General features: G+C 46.7%; 1 protein-coding gene across 1 annotated transcript in view; it reads right to left on the bottom strand.

The window, feature by feature from the left end:
- Positions 1-2,147: 2,147 nt before the first annotated feature.
- The window catches only part of CCDC63 (coiled-coil domain containing 63), a gene marked incomplete at its 3' end in the record, with an annotated part of 29,302 nt that continues 19,128 nt past the window's right edge, over positions 2,148-12,321 (bottom strand). Inside the window, exons 8-10 of the mRNA XM_079717881.1 lie at positions 8,380-8,572; positions 5,024-5,227; positions 2,148-2,293 (exon numbers count right to left, since the gene is read on the bottom strand). Of these exons, the coding sequence (XP_079574007.1) occupies positions 2,148-2,293; positions 5,024-5,227; positions 8,380-8,572 (543 nt within the window). The remainder of the gene's footprint in view (positions 2,294-5,023; positions 5,228-8,379; positions 8,573-12,321) is intronic.

The raw sequence follows: 12,321 nt of genomic DNA, 5'->3' as shown, positions 1-12,321 counted from the left end.
TCTCATTTATCTACCTCCATCTTCTCCGCAGCCTGGGTGCCTTAGAGATACCACGTGGCCACATAGCTGGCAGATGGAAATCCATCTAGAGGCCATGTTCAAATAAACAGGAGGTTGTGTTTATGGTGTGTCCTTGAGTATGGAAGACCCTTTGCTAGTTCCCATGAAGGTGGTGTATGAGCTAGTGATGGCCCTGCTGTCATTATTATTGAATCTTAGTGACTCTGTAAGATAGACCTTCAGGGACTTCCCTGGTGGTCCAGTGGTTAAGACTCCACGCTTCCACTGCAGGGCCATGGGTTCCATCCCTGGTCGGGGAACTAAGATCCCTCAGGCCACACAGCGTGGCCAGGAAAAAAAAAAAAATAGACCTTCACAGCCACTCAGGACTATTTCTATGAAAGTCCACATTTTACTGGAATGCTAACCAGAGGACCACAAACCTTTCTTTCAAAGAGTTCGAGCACTGGTAGAGCCTAGCTTCCCTGGCGTACTTTCCTTTAGGATGCCACTGGAATGCTTCTCCCATAGATGTGTTTAGGCCCCAGGATAAGTTAAGAAGAAGAGGCCTCACATGCACACTAAAAATATGGTTCATTTGGCCAAAAAATCACATCCATTAATTGTAAGAGGTTAATTTCTAATTTCAGATAAAGTAGAAGTTGTCTGTATTTGTCTCCTGGCAAATTGGGGGAGGGACACAGACATACATAGATAATGACTTCTGACCCTGCCTGGGGTCTAGGAACTAGGCCTAGGTGTGAGTTGACTTGATTTTGAGTGACCAAAATCATTGTTGAAACACTGAGGTCTGTTTTGGCTGCAAGAATCCCAACTTAGGAGACAAATGAGTTCACATAACTGAGAAGTCCGAGGGCTTCAGGCATAGCTGCATCCAGGAGCTCAAACAGTACCAACAGAACCTGAGGAGGCCTCTCCACTGCTCTGCTTTCTTTCATGTTGCTCTGCTCTCAGTAGTGACAGAATGGTCACCAGCAGTTCTTAGCTCTTGCCTATCCCCACAGCAATCCTAGTGGAAAGAGGGCACCTCCCTCTCTCCCAGCTCCACACAAATCCCAGAACAGGGCTATGGGATACCTGAACCAACCCCGAAACAGGTGTAGTGCTCTGACTGGCAGACTTGGTCACATGATTAACCCTTGCGTTGGGGTTGAAACTAGCCCCTTCCAAACCACATGGCCTGAGGGTGGGAGGGGCCGTTCCCCAAAGGAAAATCCAAATGCCTTTTAGGAAGAAAGGGGAGTGGATGCCGGGCACTCTAAGTTTTCGAGAGAACCCCAAGAACCCAGGACACAGCCAAAGCGAATGATGTGATGGAAACAAAGGGCTGAAATTGGGGGTGGGAGTGGCAGCTGGGGTCGACCAGGGGGTATGAAGGGTCCAGGTGATTGAAGGAGCCAGAACTGGAGCGAGTCTTGAAGGTTCAAGAACAACACCAGAGCCCCCAGAGGAGGAGCTCAGGGTCAGCTCCAATGACATCACCTGCTGGGAAGGGGGGGTCCCTTTCAAAGCCAACAGCAAGCTGGGAAGGCAGGGACTCATGGGCCCCCCACGCCATGATGACCCATCATGATCCAAACCCTACAACAACCCATATCCCCCACGTCCGGAACCTGTGACCTGGGGCTCCTACAGAGACACGGCCAGGCCCGGGAGAGGCCCCAGCTCAGAGCGCTCGAGTGGAGTTTGTGTTTCTGGGCAAGACACCCTGGACACAGCTCCACAGTGACACACACACACACACACACACACACACACACACAGCTCCACAGTGACACACACACACACACACACACACACACACACACACACACACACACACACACACACACACACACACACACACACACACACACCTCCAAGGCTCCTGGTTCCCACCTATGAGCGTCTGCCGCATCCCATGTGGTTCTAGGACGTGAACTCAGTCTTTTGGCTCCCAGCCGTGGTGACCTCACACCACTCTTGCCCCCTTGCTGGCTTTGGAACTCGACCCTCTTGCTCCTCTACCCCGTCCTGGGGTGGCTCCAGCACCCCAGTCTCTTAGTAATGAATGGGAAGAGGCACCGGGGTTACGGAACAAAACATTTACTCTCTCTGGTTGTGGTACAAGCATGGCCATGTCCACTTCAGACCGTTAACTTCTTCTTGGGCCTCAGATCATCCCCCTTTTCAGGCACGCTGTCCATGTGTAAATCCCTGTTTCTAGACTCTCTTGCGGTGTAGTGGCCGAGCACCATTTGCCGAAGCCTGCTGTGGTCCAGGGGTTGGTCCACTGTGCCAAAGATGGGACTCGTGTGAGGAGTTTGGAAATCAAACCCAGCACAGCAGGGGGTGGGCTTCCTTCCCAGGGACAGTGCCTCTCTGCCCTGTTCAAGGATGTCCAAGCCTGGTTTGGTGTCCCTCCATAGTGCTGGGGGTTGGAGTGTAAAAATTCTCAAAGTCCAGTGAGAGGGAGGACAGGCAGAGATGTACTGCTCAGGGATGGCCAGACAATAACTGTTTTTTTCCTCCAAGATGAGGATGTAAAGATGAGTTTGGTTTAGTATCAAGGAGTTAGGGTCACCATGTGCAGTTGCTCAGGATGTAGATTGCACAAAGACACCTGTTTCTACAGGGCTGAAATCCAGCCCCCCACTTGATTGCCAAGCCATGTCTACCCATCAGGGGCTCCTTTTCCTAATTAATCTGCCCAGAGGGGGTTGCCTCTTCTAATTCACACATACAAGCCATAGAGGCTAGTGGGCTAAGAGGAACTAATGTTTATCAACATTCCCTTGAACAGAAATGAAGACATCATCTGTACATTCCTGACCTTGTGAGGACAGTGTTCTCAACAGCTGTGCCCTGCCACCCTCCTCCTTTAAGAACTCAAAGGGCCAAGGGAAGCTGTGCTAAGGTGGCTGACATCAGCCCCAGTTTTCACTCCTGCTAATTCTCAGGTGCCTTGAATAAATCAAACAGGAGGTGTGTATGCCTGTGCACCTGTGCACAAGCGCCTGTTGGCCGCCCCCTCCCTCCATCCTTGGCACACTTGAAACCTTGCTCACAGAAGGGGGGCAGCTTTTTAAAATACCAAATTTTTTCCTCTGATTACTCAAGTCATGCAAGGTCATTTTAAAAGAAAATTCTAAGCAATACAGAATTAACTTAGAAATGCAAAGTTCTCTGCAAACCACCACCCAGAAATACCCACTGTAAGTCAGCAGTATACATCCTCTTTGTTTTTATATGTATCATCAAGATAACTTCCTCCTTCCCTTCCTCCTCCTCCTCCTCCTTCCTTCTCTCTCTCTCCCCCTCCCTTTATTATAAATCAGGTTGTGAAGGGCTGTCTTGTACACTGCACGATTTTTAGCAGCATCCCTGGCCACTAGATGCCATATATACATGTCAGTTCATGTCGGCCCACTGTATTCTTTCTAGTGGCTGCATAGTATTCTGTGGCATGCATGGGTGAACTATAACTTATTTAACCAATCTCTAACGGGTGAGCATTTCAGTCACTTCCAGTTCAATCACCCTCCTACTTCCATCTTTAACCCTTGAATGTTTTTCTTTGAAGGACCAATCCCCACAAGCAAGATTACAGACTCAACGTGTGTATCTGAAACCGTGGGTAATCATTAGTCAACCCCATTTCACCTGTAACCTGCCTTCACTAAGCAAGGTCGTTTTAATTATTGCTACAAAAGACTTGCTTGTCTTCCAAGCAGTATGTAGCCTAAACAATGTGTTTGCATGAGTTGTTTTCCAGGAGCTTGGATTCAGCTATGTCTAGTTCCAGGTGAGCTGGTTAACACTGGAAGGAACCACCAGTCCTTTAACTGGGCACGTGCGAGTGTCACTGGATGACCTCTTGAACGTGCAGAGGCCCACAGCTTAGTTACACCGGCACAGAACCCTGATTACCGCACCGTTTTCCAATTGCCTTTCCTCACACTCCCCACGCCTCAGACCACCCTGCTTCTTTATTCTTTTTTTTTTTTTTTTTACTTGTGAATTTGTTTTTATTTTTATTGGGCTATAGGGGATGGATTGGGAAATATCTCTGTAAGTTATGCCCTACTAGGGAAATGTCCATTCTAATTTTCTTGGGATAGCTTTCGGAGTTTTTTCTTTTTCTTGGAGCTGCTGCTCTTGCTGGCAGCAGCCTCTTCAGGTCCACTGCTGACAGGCTCCTCCTTGGAAGAGAATTCCCTCTTTTTCTTGGGGACCCTCTTGTTTCCTGACTCTTCAGGGTCACTATCTGGTTCCTCTTTGGGAAAAGATTTCTTCCTCTTGGTAAGACTTACACTGCCAGCTGTCTCTTCAAGATCACTAACCAGCTCCTCCTTGTGCTTCTTTATTCTTTATCCCATAAATACCTGAGCCCCTTGCTTTCGGGTAGGCGGATTTTGGAGGTTTGTTCTCCCATCTCATCTCCTCGCTTCGCTGCCTTGTGAATAACCCCCCTCTCAGCTGCAACCCTCCACGTCTCAGCGTTTGGCTTGCTGCGTATCGCAAAAACCGAACCTGGCTCAGTAACATACCATTTCTCAGGCTTCCCGAACGTGTTGCCAAACTGCCCTCCAAAACCCATGTGGGGCCGATTATATCCCCACCTTCGGAGAGAAGGGCAGACCCCCACGAGGGGGAGTATCATGAGCTTCGGCCTCCAAAAGCAAGGATCAATGCGCAGGCGCCCGCAGGGCCACAGTTCAGCTCTGGCGTGAACCGTCTCGGGCGCTTCAACCACGGGGCTGGGGGATGTGGATGGGGATGCGGAAAGGAGGTCACAGATGGAGGAGCGAGTCTCAAGAGCATAGGGTGAGGGTGGGAGCCGGGATCAGGGAATCTCCTGTGCCCATAACTTGACAACCTGGAAATTTTGCTCATTTTAAGGTTCATGAAATGGTCACAAATTTGTTGCAATTTTTAAAAAGTACCCAGGATAACTAAACTTCAGAATCTGTGGCTGAGTCATTGCGCAGTAGAAAGAGAAGTCCGGGAAGAAAGAACTCACCTTCATCCAACCTGTCGCTAGAGGGGTCAGCCCCGAGCACTGGGGGGATGACCTTGATGGGTTCTGCAGGCTTGAGGAGGGCAGAGCCGCCCCAGAAGGGGTTGATGAAGGGTGGCGGGACGTCCGTCTCCGCCACTTCCATTTCCATGATCCGCTTGTAGGATTCTAACAGCAGCAGGTCGTTGGTCTTCTTTTCAATGATGGCTGGAAAAAAATAAGCAGAACCAAGAGGGCTGCTGGGAGACCGGAGTCCCGGGGGGAGCTAGAGGTTGCGCCCCCTGCTGGACATGAATGGTAGCAACAGGAAGTGGAGCAGGTCATGAGCTCCTATAAGGACAAGGCTTTCTCTTGGGTTACATCACACTTTCCCTAGAGGGCACAATTTGGTTCTTGAGAAGCAAAAATAATCTGACTCTTTAATATATAAAGTACAGATATACATACAAGACGTAAACAGTTATATGGTATATGAACTGTATTCCACGAGGCAGAGCAGTTGGGAAAAGAATGTCTAAAAAGGCTCCTTAGGGCTTCCCTGGTGGCACAGTGGTTGAGAATCCTCCTGCCAAGGCAGGGGACACGGGTTCGAGCCCTGGTCTGGGAAGATCCCACATGCTGCAGAGCAACTAAGTCCATACAGCACAACTACTGAGCCTGAACTCTAGAGCCCGCGAGCCACAACTACTGAGCCCACACACCACAACTACTGACACCCGTGCACCTAGAGCCAGTGCTCTGCAACAAGAGGAGCCACAGCAATGAGAAGCTCGCGCACTACAATGAAGAGTAGCCCCTGTTCTCTGCAACCAGAGAAAGCCCGCGTGCAGCAACAAAGACCCAACACAGCCAAAAATAAATAAATAAATTTATTTTTAAAAAAATTTTTTTTAATTAAATAAAAAAATAAAAAGGCTCCTTAGGGGACAATAATGAAAAGAAGATTGAGGAACACTGGGTTACACTAAAAATTGGGAGCGCTGGGCAAGCTCTGCCTTAAACTATGGATTTTTTCCTCAGTGCTATCTCTGAGTTTGAGGGAGCTGCCCTTCCCACCGTGTTTCATAGCCTCATGGAGGCACCAGAATAATTCATTCATTTATTTATTCATTCATTCCACAAATTATTATTGGATGCCTATCATGCCAGGCATGGTGCTACAATGCATGGAAGAAAAAGAAAATGACGATAAACAATAACAGAGATGCAGTCCCTGTCCTGATGAAGCTCATAAACTTCAGTGTGAATGGGGGGACAGAGAGAAAGGCAAGTTCAGCAAATAAATACACGTATCCCTCATTATCCAGAAGCCTATTATCTGAATTCAGTAACTACTGGATCTGGATAATTTTTTGAAAAAAACTCACACAACCCATACCATTTCTATTCTCTCTGAAAATCAGGAACCAAAAAGATTTGCATCTGAACCTTGCTATTGGATCTCAAGAACCTCATAGATTCAGATAATGAGAATTACCTGTGCATAGAGACAAACTGGGTGAGTATTAAATAATAGGACTGCTATAAGAGTGAATAATAGTGGGTGGGGGAGGACCAGCTTCATATGGGGCAGCAGAGGGAGGCCTTGCTGGAGGGAGGGCATTTAAACTGAGATCTGAGAATGAGGAGGAATTGGGCATGGGATGAGTATCCCAGGAACAGCCCATGCAAAGGCCCTGTGGCGGGGATGAGTTGGGGGAAGGATTTGAAAATACAGAGAGGAGGGGCTTCCCTGGTGGCACAGTGGTTGAGAGTCCGCCTGCCGATGCAGGGGACGTGGGTTCATGCCCCGGTTTGGGAAGATCCCACATGCCGCGGAGCGGCTAGGCCCGTGAGCCATGGCCGCTGAGCCTGCGCGTCTGGAGCCTGTGCTCCGCAACGGGAGAGGCCACAACAGTAAGAGGCTGATGTAACGCAAAAAAAAAAAAAGAAAAAAAGAAAGAAAATACAGAAAGGAGAGCACTGTGGCTGGATGTGGTGAGAAAGGAGGGAGAGCAGGACAAGAGATGATGAAAAATGTAAGTAGGGGCCAGGCTATAAAGAACCTGATAGGCTGTGGGTAAGAAAGAGTTAACGCAGCAAAGCCTGACTGCTCTTAGAAAAGGCTGCTCACCAGATTGGCCCCTGGATAGCATCAGAGAACTTGAATTTCAGGAAGGTCCCCACTACCATTATCTGTTAAAAGAGTGGCTCATAATGCTTAAACTGTGGTATAAAAAATGTGATTTATGCTGAATACTCACTATTCTTTCTGGGAGTCTGGAATTTGGGTATGTGTCATGCTGGAGGTGCCTATATGATGAGCCCCCAATCCAAACCCTGGGCAATGAGTATCCAATGAGCTTCTCTGGTTGATAACATTTCACTTGTGTTGTCACAACCCATTGTTGGAGGAATTAAGCTCATTTTGTGTGAACCCATTGGAAGAGGACCCTTGGAAGCTTGCTCCTGGTTTCCTACAGACTTCACCCCAAGCCCCTTTTTCCTTTGCTGATTTTGCTTTGTATTCTTTTGCTATAATAAATCAGGGCCATGAATATGACTATATGCTGAATCCAGGAGCCCTCCTAGTGAATCACTGAAACCAGTGGGAGGGAGGTGTTTTAGGAACCTCTCAAAAACAGATTATATTAAGAACCTTAGATTTTATTCTAAGAGTAGTGGAAGCCATTCATTCTAAATTGTCATGATCTCTGTAGGTGCATCCTCCCTCTCTATCCTGAGTTCAAGGCCTATGCCTAGAAATGTGTGTTATAGTTAATAGGCATTTGCTACATGCCAGGCACTGCTCTGAGCACTTTATTTCTTCTTTTCCAATCTAAATGCCTTTCATTTCTTTTTATCGTCTTATTTCCTTATCGAGGACCACCAACACAATATTGAATAGGAGTTGCGAGAGCAAACATCTTTGCCTTGTTCCTGATCTTAGAAGAAAAACATTCAGTTTTTTCACCATTAAGTATGAGGTTAGCTGTAGGTGTTTTTGTAGATGCCTTTTATCAGGTAAGAAAGTTTCCTTCTAGTTCTAGTTTGTTGAGTTTTTATCATGAATGGATGTTGAATTATGTCAAATACTTCCTTCTGCATCTATTGAGATGATCATGTACTATTTCTCTAAGAACTACTTATTTATTTAATCCTCCCAATATTTTTTTGGATGAAAAAACTAAAGCACAGAGAGGTTCAGAAAGTTGCCCAAAGTCACACAGCTAGTAAGAGTAGAACCAAGATTTGAACCCAACCAAGCTGGCTTTAGTGCCCACATGCTTCACCACCAGGCTCACTACCTCCAAAAGAACAAGTCCTTGGGCCTGGTCATAGAAATCTCTGGAAATGGTTGCTACCCCAGCTCAACTCACCAAAGTACTGTGGGAGGTTGGTATCGGTGATTTTCCCTGTCTCCCCTAACTGTACCAGGATCTTGGTGGCATCACAATTTATCTTCTTAAACAGATTCTCAACCGAGTTCTTGAGATACTCCAAGGTCTTGCTGATCTCCTTGTAGTTGTTCTCATACATATCTGCCTCCTCCGTGGTCTTCCTTAGTTTCTCCTGTGGCAGACCCCAATTCCCATTCAGGTCAGCCAGGTCACCACCCTGGGCTCAGCCCTCACATGAGAGCTTTCACTGGTAATGAGGATTTAGGACCCTCTGGAGCCAGGATCTCCAAAGTGCAGGTTTGCAAACCTCTAAAGGGGTGCAAGATCAATTTAATCATTAAATGGGCCTCAATCCACATTTTCTAAAAAAATGAAATAAAATGATCAGAAAAGAAAGGAAGAGAAAATACTAACATGCATTGCAGGTAGTGAGGGTAGATATTGTTTAATGTAAGTTTTGTTTACTTACATATGTGTATGTGTGTCTACATGTGTACTGGATTACAGTATTTTTTAAAAGCTGGTGACTCATTTTTAAAAAATGGCCCACAGGAAGAAATATATTTTACATTGCAGCCCAATACTTATATATGTGTGTGTATTTTTATATATTTATCTAATCAAATGAAATTATAGATTCACAAATCATATTCTTATTGTGTGTTCTAGTATTTTCCATTCTGTTCTGTTCTATTCTATCTTGTTACTTTTAAATGCTAGTTGCAATCCAACAAACCAATTTCACCACTCAGTTTAAATCACATTAGAGCACAGTGGTTCTCAAAGTGGGGTTCCAGGACAAGCAGCATCAGGTTCACCAGGGAACTTGTTAGAAATGCAGATTCCTGGGATCCAGTCCAGACTGACTGAATCAGAGGCTCTGGGGGTGGACCTGGCAATCTGTATTTAATGCAGGTGATCCTGATGCATGATAAAATTTGAGAACCTCTGTGAGTCCACTGGATCACAATTTTGGCTTCATATTGGTATCACCTGGGAGTGTTAAAACATTTGCTGCCCAAACTCCAGCCTCAGAGATTTAGACATCTTGGTCTGGGATACAGCCTGGGCATCAGGAATTTTAAAGCCTCCGAAGTAATTCTGACTTGCAGCCCAGACTGAGAATCGTTGCTCTGGGATGAGTGCTTCAGTGGCTTCCTGCCTCTCCCTCTGAGTTCTCAGCTTGCAAAGGTGAACTGGGCCCTGGAAGGACCAGCCTTGTTCCCGCCAGCTCCATACGGAGCATTCCAAATAAGGATCCCAAAGGGCCCTATTCACACCCCCATTTTCCAGGTGAGGAAACTGAGGCTCTAAGGAATACAGCCAGGAGAGGGAAGCCATGGTTTGAACTGTCTCTCAACCACCACACAGCTTCCTCCGTCCCAAACACTGGAATATTCAGTTCCCAGGGCTGCATTTCCTCATATGACAGCAAGAGCCCCCCCCCATTCTAAAGGTGCATTAAAAGATCATGTGGTTGAGAATTCCCTGGAGGTCCAGTGGTTAGGACTCTGTGCTTCCACTGCAGAGGGCACGAGTTTGATCCCTGGTCACGGCACTAAGATCCTACAAGCTGCGCGGCATCGCCAAAAAAAAAAAAGATCACATGATTAAAAACATTTCTTGGGGCTTCCCTGGTGGCGCAGTGGTTGAGAGTCTGCCTGCCGATGCAGGGGACACAGGTTCATGCCCTGGTCCAGGAAGATCCCACATGCTGCGGAGCAGCTGGGCCCGTGGGCCATGGCCGCTGAACCTGTGCGTCCGGAGCCTGTGCTCTGCAGCGGGAGAGGCCACAACAGTGAGAGGCCCATGTACCGCAAAAAAAAAAAAAAAGTTTCTTAAAGCCTGATGCGACAGTGACAACACATGTCCAGCACCTAAAATGTTCCAGGCATATTACACACATCATCTTAACTTATCCTCACAACTGCTCCAGTTTTCAGATGAGGAATATTGAGGTCAGAGAAGAAAAGTGAACTTGTGTTTAGCTCTTCTGTATTGAGTTGTCTAATACCTGACCATGGGCACAACTCTTTATTTGGACAATTATTTGGTAACAAGATGATGGTGATTTGAGGTTTTATTGACTTACGGGATAAACAACAACAATAATGATAGCTATGTTTATAGCTCTCTGCCCTGCACTGTGCCAAGCGTGTACATGCAGTATTTTATTCAATCTTCATGGCCCTACAAAGTGAGTACAATTTTTATCCCCATTTTACAGGTGAGACAACGGAGCCTCAGAGAGGTTAGGTTACTTTCTCAAAGTCACACAGCCAGGAAGAGACTCTTCTGGAAGTCATACCTAAGCATTTGTTCCCAGGGCCAGGTTGCTTAACTCTTATGCAAAACCCTCCCATTAAAGGACTGGTTCCACCACTTCTCCCAGAGGGGAGGATGAAATGGAAGTTAAGTGGAAAGGTTCCAAGAGTAGAGGAGATGGAAGCGATCTTTAGCAGGGGGGTAAGAAAAGTGGGTTCTAAGTGAGCCCATTGCTATTAAGACAAATTCTCTTGCTTAGAGTATTTGCATTTGAAAAGAGGCTCCAGGAGTTCCTACTAAAGCCCAAGGAACAAAGAGCTGCTGGAGGACTTCAGGCAGAGGTGGGGGAGATGCTTGGTGTTGCCTGGTCAGCCTTCCCAAACTGTGTCCCCCTTTATGCCTTCAAAACGCCGAGAGGCAGAACAGCACCAGTCCCAACCCCAAGGAAGTATTTGGACACTGGATGGCTCAAAGCCAAGGATGTGGGACCCCAAGAATGTGTCCGACTTAGGGAGAGTCTCCTTGAACTTGGGCCCTGCCTGCAAGTCTACATTCCCCATTCCCGAGTCCTGGGAGAGGTTGCTGAGCCTGAGAGGTGTTTTGCTGCCCTCCAGTGGCGCATGAGAGAATGGTATGGCCAACCCTTTTTGCCACCTGCGTGCCAAGAGTAGAAATAAGCTACAGAGAAAGGAAGGGAAATGACCAAGGAGTGTAGTTCCTGGGCCAGGAACTACTGGATTAGAACAGGGCTTTGCAGTCAAACTCTCTGGTTCATATGTTTGTCAGACATTTGTTATCCATTCTCCCCTTATACCTTAATAGCAAAATGCTGATTGTATTTGGGGTGGCAATGTGCCAGCTAAAAGTTATATCTCCAACCCTCCTTTGCAATAGGGATGGCCAATGAGACATAGATACAGAAGTCACTGGCTTAGAATTCAGGGAAAAAAACTTTTAAGCTGACTAACTCAATTAGCAAGGCCTTTTTTTCCTTCCCTACTTTCTTTCTGCTTGGAATGTGTATGTGATGGCTGGGCCATTGGCAGCCATGATACAACCATGAGGCATCCTTGAGAATGTAAGCCACACACTAAAGATGGCAAAACTGAAAGGAGAAGCCTGGGTTACTGATGACATCATGACCAGCCCTGAAGTGTTTATCTCCAGGTTTATGTTTTAACAAAGTAAATAAACTTCTATTGTTTAGGCCACTGTTATTTTGGGTCCCTGTTATTAGCAGCTGAATGCAATGCAAAGCTCATGCAGTATCCCAGCTCCATGATGTTGGCGATTACTTCCCTGAACCTCAGTTTCCTCATCTGTAAAATAGATCATATCACCTACCTCATAGAGCTGTTGTGAGGATTAAATGAGATAATGCAAGCAAAGCACTTAGCCCAGTGCCTAGTACGTAGTAATGGCTCAGGAAATGTTTGTAATTACTATTATTGATTGAGAACAGGCCACAGCCAGGACAAGGGGGAGAGAAAAGAAAAGACTGAGGCAGAGATCTGTCTGGAATTTACCAGCCTGGGATGACATTATAGGCACAAGGGCCTGAGATAGACTCCCTGAAGTGGGAGAGTCTTTAAAATAGACAAAGAGGGCCTCAGGGACAAAAGTCTGCAGCAAGATCTGTAGCAGAGGCTGCCTGTA

The sequence above is a fragment of the Hyperoodon ampullatus genome (assembly GCF_949752795.1).
Source record: "Hyperoodon ampullatus genome assembly, chromosome: 13".
Taxonomy (NCBI): Eukaryota; Metazoa; Chordata; class Mammalia; order Artiodactyla; family Ziphiidae; genus Hyperoodon; species Hyperoodon ampullatus.
This window is presented reverse-complemented; position numbering and strand designations above follow the sequence as displayed.